Source organism: Micropterus salmoides, unplaced genomic scaffold (assembly GCF_014851395.1).
Source record: "Micropterus salmoides isolate LMB-PRFRI ecotype aquatic unplaced genomic scaffold, ASM1485139v1 Ms_hic_scaffold_9, whole genome shotgun sequence".
NCBI lineage: Eukaryota > Metazoa > Chordata > Actinopteri > Centrarchiformes > Centrarchidae > Micropterus > Micropterus salmoides.
In genome coordinates, this window is record NW_024044681.1 from 27,589,894 (window position 1) to 27,597,742 (window position 7,849).

General features: G+C 38.4%; 1 protein-coding gene across 2 annotated transcripts; it reads right to left on the minus strand.

The window, feature by feature from the left end:
- Positions 1-1,169: 1,169 nt before the first annotated feature.
- Positions 1,170-4,826, minus strand: gjb1a (gap junction protein beta 1a). Of its 2 annotated transcripts, none has more exons than XM_038707563.1 (2): positions 4,688-4,826; positions 1,170-2,832 (listed from the first exon to the last, which is right to left on the minus strand). In XM_038707563.1, the coding sequence occupies exon 2, from the start codon at positions 2,816-2,818 to the stop codon at positions 2,096-2,098; it is 723 nt and encodes a 240-aa protein (XP_038563491.1). In that variant the 5' UTR covers positions 2,819-2,832; positions 4,688-4,826; the 3' UTR covers positions 1,170-2,095. The 2 variants fall into 2 exon arrangements, with proteins under 2 accessions (XP_038563491.1, XP_038563490.1); XM_038707562.1 differs by lacking the exon at positions 4,688-4,826 and adding an exon at positions 4,048-4,209.
- Between the last annotated feature and the right edge of the window lie 3,023 nt (positions 4,827-7,849).

Sequence of the window (7,849 nt, forward strand, 5' to 3'; positions counted from 1 at the left end):
AACTGTGTAGAGGAACGTCAGGCACTGTAGAGCCATCCCTCAGTGCTACAGTGAGCGTTACCGCTTATACAGAGAAACATGTACAAGCATGATCCTGTTCTTTCTAAAAGTTCTTCACTCTTTGTGTCAACTCAAAGTTTAGCTAAATGCTTCATTTACGGCGCTCTGGTGCAGGTCACACTACAGTGGTGCAAAGTAACTAAGTGCATGTATTCAAGTACTGTGCTTAAGTACATTTTGAGGTACTTGTCTTACTACTTTACTTGAGTATTTCCATCTTCTGCTGCTTTACACTTTATATTCATTATATTTCAGAGGGAAATATTACATTTATTTGACAGCTCTTGTTACTTTTTTTTCCTGTTCAGGTTTCATCCAAAACACACGATCAGCCTTAAAATATGTTGTTGTTACAGATTACACTGTCAATAAAGTCATACAATTATGTACACATTGACAGTAAAAAGCTGCATAGACTTGATAGTATCAGGTTACTTAATATTAAAATGAAGTCAAATTAAAGTAAAATAAACAGTCACCACTGACACTAATCACAGACAGGATTAACAGATTGGAGGAATTTGTGTTTGGTACAGTTACAGATGGTGTGTGCTGACGACTTCCATAAAAAGAGAAGTTCCCTCATGCTCGGCCACGGCAGGTCCAGCTGTCTGCATGGGTCAACTATTGTCACCCACACACTGACCCCTTACGTGGCGAGGCTATTGATAACCCAAAACCCTGCACTCTGGCCTTCAGAAGGAGAACTTAATCAGCCTGAGATGTTTTCTGACAGGTGGCATCCCGGCTCCGAGGATCCCTCGTCTAAAGATGGTGACGGCACCGCAAAATATGTGATGAAGTTTCATTCATGTTTTTCTGTTTTTTTTCTCACAGTAACACTGCTGACAGCTGAGAAGAATCACAGGAAGGGGCACCGCTGTGACCACAGCTTAATTTGTTCTTTCTGATAACTGCTGCTGTCTATTTCCACATAGTCAGGAAATCCTATCAAAACACACCAGAACAAATTTAACTTATTACCATATTATATGCTGGAACACAATTTGAGAAGCCATAGACAGTTCATGCGAGTCATGTCCACATGTGTTATCCTTTCTTTTTAAATTTGTTAATCATATCTTGGTTTTGGTAAAAAACTTAAAAAATTACACAAACTCTGGGTGATTTTATTCTGCTGTGACATTATATATACATCCCGCTTCAATATGAATGAATTTAAATAACGTGTAGCAACTGCAATAGCAAAAAGTAGTAAACTTCAGAAAACAATTAGCAATTCAAGTTTTTTTTGGTTGTTGTTGTCAGTTTTTGCTATGTTTCTATCTGAAAGATCCATTTATTACCTAAAGTAAAGAATCCATATTAAACAAACACTGTATTATTTAAAATTTATGAAATGCAACATGTTTTCCACGTATTAGTGTAACAACTCACTTACAACAGCTAAAGAAAAGCCATAAATCCTCCAGTCCATTCGATTCCAATTCATGGTGACTTTGGCAAAAGCATGATGTTTGTGATCACATCTGATGTAAATAAAAGAATATTATAGCTTAAAATCCCATAAATATCACAACATCATATTTCCAACACATGTTTCTGACACAAGCGGATTATTTCAAATAACGTGTGTTAAGAAGTGACATTTCATAATTTAAATAATTTCATTTCAAGACAGAAAATCTTCCAATCTTCCAAAATCTGACATGACAGCTTATAATGTGATCAGTTGGAATATTGCTTCATAAAATGTTAGTTAATTTGTATTACATCAAGCTATTATGTTATACCAATACAGTGCTGCTGTGTACAGTTTTTTTCATTCATGGCAGAATGTTGATACAGTAGACAGTACTTCCTGTAGGAATCCTTTGAAGTATGACATTAAGTCTGCGACGAACATGCTAAGAACATGTGTATTGTACACTGGTGTGAAACTTGTCTGAGCTTGAATGCTTTGTAGTACAGTTTATTATATGAACCTTACTCACAATTTAAATTAATGACCTGTTACCTGGATCCAAAGTCACTTATATGTCCATTTCTGCAGGTATGAAATCTATGTGTTTTGTTAGAACAACCGGAGCTTTTGTTGGATCCAAGCCCCCATAGTCGAGTCTCCAGCATTGTGCAAATGCTTACTGCAGGCCTTCCCCACCAAGAAGACCACTTCTGCAATGTTGAGTAGAATACAGACCCCTGACACAGCCAGCATGAACACGGTGAAGACAGTCTTCTCTGTGGGCCTGGACACAAAACAGTCCACTGTGTTGGGACAGGGGTACGAGTCACACTTCACCAGCCGGATCATCTTGTAACCAGGGTAGATCATATAAAACAAATACATAAAGGTGACCTCAAAGACAATGCGGAACAGCAGGCTGATGACGTACGTCCACCAGAGAGCCCCTGTGATTTTCATCTTCTGGGTCTTTATTTGCTCCAGGTCTTTGGGGTTGGTCCGCCCTGATAGTTTGTAGAGCCTCTTGTCGTGGTGGCGGCGATGGGCCACATGCATGGCTACCAGTAGGGCAGGAGTCGAGACCAGGATGAGCTGGAGCGCCCAGAGGCGGATGTGCGAGATGGGGAAGAAGTGGTCGTAGCAGACGCTGTTGCAGCCGGGCTGCTGGGTGTTGCAGGTGAAGCCAGACTTCTCATCACCCCACACACTCTCTGCTGCAACCACCAGAACCAGTATGCGGAAAATGAACAGGACAGAGAGCCAGATGCGACCGATGCCTGTGGAGTGTCTGTTCACGCCGCTGATGACAGCATAAAATGATGCCCAGTTCATCTTTGGTTCAGGGTCTGATGGAGAAAGTGTGAAAAACATATCAAAGGCACGAAAGCAGATAGAATATTGTGCTGGATTTTGCTTTCTCTTGTTGTAATTTAAGTTTTTCCAACATAAATAATAAATCCTATATAAAATACATAATGCAACACAAGACAAAACAAACTTATGGTAAATCATTAAGACATTCTTTAACAGACTAAAGACAGCAAATCTGGGCACAAAATATAAACCAGTAAACAGAAATAAAAGTACAAATATAATACAACATAAACACAACATAAAAACAACATAAATGTAGTATTTTCATCCTGTTTTGTGTCTTTCTCTGTATAAATAAAAAAATGAAACGAAACCTCAGACCTTTCCTTGATGATTATTAGCATCTGAAATAAGAGATTCAAAAGAGGCAAAATAAATGTCTCTCATTAATTCGAACTTTTCAGCAAAATCCAGCTTTATCTGACTTTCCCAAGAGACCTGCCTGGTTCTCTGAACAGCTGGGAAGATTCTGTAGCAGTGGTTTATGTAACCACTCTCCAATTCTTTTGAAAACTTGTTTTACTCAAAAAGGATAAACAAAAGGATAAACAAAAGAACATTCCCACATTAACTAATTAAAAGTATCTTGTTACTTTTTAAATTTATGTAATACAATTACAACAGTAATGCTCATCCACAAGTCCCATTTTTTTTGTTGAAGTGGGGTATAATAATACCTGTATGATTCTGTAGTCTGTAAATTGGCTGACTGCATCTCTGAGTGACGACCCGGCAGTGGCCACCCATACATCTACTGTATTTAAATTCAGATGCCTTTGCCAAATATTTCTAAATTTTTCACAATTACCATACATTCTTTTTTTTTTTTTTAAGATTGAGGCCGAGTGGCCTGTCCTGGACAAATTAAGATAAAAAATTATATTATAATAAAAATAAATATTAAAATTAATTTATCCAGTGGCTTCTCTTTCAATAATAGAATCTTTTAAGCTACTTTCTCTGCAAAAATGCCAACCAAACTTTCTCTAGTTCCAGCTACTCGATTGTGAGGATTTGTTGCTTTTGTTTGTCTTTCATAAATATACTTTCATAAAAATGAATTGCACACTTTATACTTTTATGACACATTAGTAAATCAATTTGTCCAAAACGTTTCCAAAGGCTAAAAGGCATCCAAAAAGTGTTATCTTGTCTGTTCAGTCTAGTGTAAATGTCAGAGTTGTTACCCGGCTCAGCAGGAGGTGTAAGAGGCATAGGAGGCAGTGTACAGGACAATGTAGACCCGCTGGCTTGGCATGGATGTGAATCCTGAGAAGAAGGAAGCCTCTCTGCCCCCCTCTGCAGTTGGCAGGCCACTTAAGAGTGCAACACTAAAGTCTGGCACCATGCGTCATGTGACAGACTTTCACCAGTCGTCATGGTGTAGCATGCAAAGAGGGCATCTGCACCCAACGTAACAGTGTCTGTGATACTCTCTAATTCTTGGCAGGAAAATCATTTGTGGTCCAAAAGTGTCTTGATCACGTACTTTAGAGAAGAAATCTTTTGGTTCTAAACGTAATATAATCTGTCTAGTGGACTTTGCAGCCAGTGTCTGAGGGACAGCAAAATAGATACTGTTTTATTTGATTATCACCATAAGAACATTTTTTGGTTGAAATTTCTAGAATATACTTGCTGGAGTGTCACAGTTTTATCTGTAAGTCTTTAAGGAATTTTCCCAAACTCTTCAGATTCAAGTTCAGACATAACATTAAGCATAAACTACTCATAAACACAGATTTACCCAGCTGAAGACACTGAGAACAAGTTGTCTATCACTTTCTCAGCTACATCATCTGATAACAGAGTTAAGTGCAGACTTACCCTCAGTTGTAGTTTGGAATAAAGCACATCCAGAAACATTTACGTTGACATTAGCAGATTTTTTTTCAACCTGTGACTGTGAACGAGAGTATCAGAGCACCATGACTTTGCATTGCTAATGATTTCTCTCACACTAGCCACTGCCCTGCACTGGAAAGGTCATATGCTTCTGTGCGCAATATTTGCATACAATAGCCCCATTTACAGGGGCCAAACAAACGGCTTCAGAATTCAGATCAAACGTTTTAATTTCTGCCCAGCTGAGGAATCTGTGTGGGGACTGCAGTCTGTACTCTTGTGCTTATTGTGCTGTGCTCCGCAGAGGAAGTGGAGGGTGTTTTTGACGCAATGTGGAGTAAAACATAAAGGTCTAAAACAAAGAAAGACCCATAAAATCTAAAGATAAGAGCACAAGAGTTTATTATCATAATAATCACTCTCCCATCTAGTTTTTTCCTCCTCATCCTTTATATTCATATTGTTGGTGCCCGCCTAATATCTAACCACTGATTTAATCGTCTCACTCTGTGACCAAGCACAGTTTGACGTATTTCTGTGGGAATAAATATTTGTTTTTTAGACTGAATAACCTATTTAGCTCACTGTTATTAGCACTGAGGTGCTACAGACCACAAAATTCACACAATCATTTTATTTTGCATGTTTTGAGTCCTTCTTCCCTCCGATCCATAGGAACAGTTAGTGTGTTGGTACAGTACTGTTATAATTTACTGCCATTTTATGGAAACACTCAGATACAACAGCAAGGAGTTGCTCCAGAGGCGTGTGACCTCTGACATATATAGTAATTGTAAGTCGCTTTGGATAAATATAATGATTTGACATATACAATCCCTGCATGTAGTTAGTGTCACACCTATTTTAAACTAATGTGTCACAGTCATAATCACAACAACCAAAGCACAACAATGGCTAAGGCCATAATCACAATGACAGCAACGGCCAAAGATATATCATCCAGTGACTGTAGTCATAATCTCATTACCTGCCTCAGTCAGCAGTCAGTGAGAGAGCTAGGTTAACTAGCTCTGATGGTTATCTATCTAGCTGCAATGATACCAACTGTGTGGTCACAACCAACGGCGGTCCACTACATAATACATAATACTGTACTATGGAGGTAACGTAAAACTTATTCCAAGGGAGCGCAAAATGTATTACGTGTGTAATGTGTGTAATCAAATGCTGTCATGACTGGAGTGAGCAGAACAATGATGATTGGACCCAAATGCAGACAAATAGGCAAACTGCATTTCAGGTGGACACAGGTAGAGAGGCAAGTATCGATACAGGTCCGGGTTAAAGTTTGGGTAGAGGTAGCAAAAGCTTGAAAGCAAATACACAAGACATAAAAAGCAACATTGCAACAACAATCTGGCAGAGGAACAAATGATCTGGACCAGTATACATAGAGTGTGGCAGATAAGGGAATGAGGTACAGGCGGGGAGACTAAAGGGTAACATAGTTTGAGCGGTATGTGAAGTGTTGTCATGCTTTTCTATGTAAGCTACTACTACTACTAACTCACTGGGAGCAAAATATGACTTTCATGCCCATAAAATGTACAATAATTCAATCTGATTTCAGTCTCTGGGCTGGGTGTGAATAATGTATCTGTCATGCTATTATTATAATTAATGTTTTAGTCATGTGTTTTATCATATTATCTTCAAATATCAGCATAGCTATCAATGTTTCTGTTTCTGTTACTCTGACTTACACAATATGTTAACACACTGTATTAAGGGGACTCACCTCTCACTTTTGGACAAATAGCAGACCCCCCCCCAATTTAAAATTTGGTCAGTGTAAGGCTAGGACATCTCCAGGTGATAAATGGAAATCAATGCAAGTCCTCCCAAGTGTATTTGTGTACCAAGAGATGTAATATACACATTCCCATGGGATGCCAAGAGGATTTGTTATCTATCATGACCTGTTCTGTAACAGCTCTAACATTCCTGGTGTTGTTTTATAAAGAGAACCTGAAGAGAAGTTTTGGGGTGAGCTGTGTTTCTGATCTGTACATGAAGCGTTTCCCAAAAAACTGATCAATTATCAGTTCCCGGTACAAATATCAGTGAGCTAGGATATAAATGTAGTGATACTTATTTGGCAGACTTGGGGATGTTTTGACTAACTGAATTCTAAATACTTGTAATGTAATTGGTGGATTCAAATAAAGCATTTAAAATTGTGTGTGACACACACACACACACACACACACACACACACACTGCTTCAGTTCAGTCTGAAGGACGACATCTGGAGGCCATGAACAGTTATTGCAACATTTCATTAATTATTCCCTCTATAGAGAGGAAAGCTCTACAGTGAATTCATTATTTTGAAAGTGGCACCAGCAGCAATTTGTTTATTGATCCGATTCTAAATTTGTCAGGTGCAACTAGTCAACACAGGCCTCTCAGGAGAGAAACATGTCTGCAGGGTGAACAACATACCTGTGAAGAATTTATTTGAACTCAAATAATTTTTCAAAAGCGTGTTGTTAACCCTCTGGATAGGAATGAGAACCTGTAGAGTACAGTGGCTATCAGAGTGTGTGAGGGTTTTTTTCTTCTACACCTTGAACTGATTTTAGGGGCGTTAACTAAACTCTGAAATAATGTATAATTGCTACATTATATCGTAAAATAAACACTCAATCTTGGGCACAAAGATATGTTTTATTTGAAAAATAGGTGAGAACAACAACCAGTTCTGTTTAATTGTCTTTCAATGGATATTGGTAGTGGCATGTCAGGGACGTTGTACCCAAATGAGTACAATCATGTGATTACATTGATTTCAATTGTCTAGATATCTTGCAGAATTACTGTAGCTGTGTGCTGTAAGGTAAACTTCAGTGCTTGTGCAAACTGGTTAAGCAGCCTGTGCAACAAAGACCAGTTTTATTATCATACTGCAGGAACACACCTAGTCACATGCAGGTGTGACCTGTCTCACTGTGGATTAATCACGAGGTTCTCCTGATAAATTCAGGTGCGTCTGTATCATGAGCTGCTTTGAATTTACAGTTATTTTCCTCCAACACACATTGCAACAGTAGCTGGGATTAAAGATCACACAAGTATTGTTAATTTTTATCATTCATTATTTATTATTTTCAGGGAAGACCA

Bases quoted from the DNA above. Each gene is read 5' to 3' on its own strand.
- gjb1a (XM_038707562.1), bottom strand. From the start codon at position 4,075: ATGCCTCTTACACCTCCTGCTGAGCCGG. The intron at 2,833-4,047 runs GTAACAACTCTG...TTTCTCCATCAG, and splicing joins TACACCTCCTGCTGAGCCGG to ACCCTGAACCAAAGATGAAC.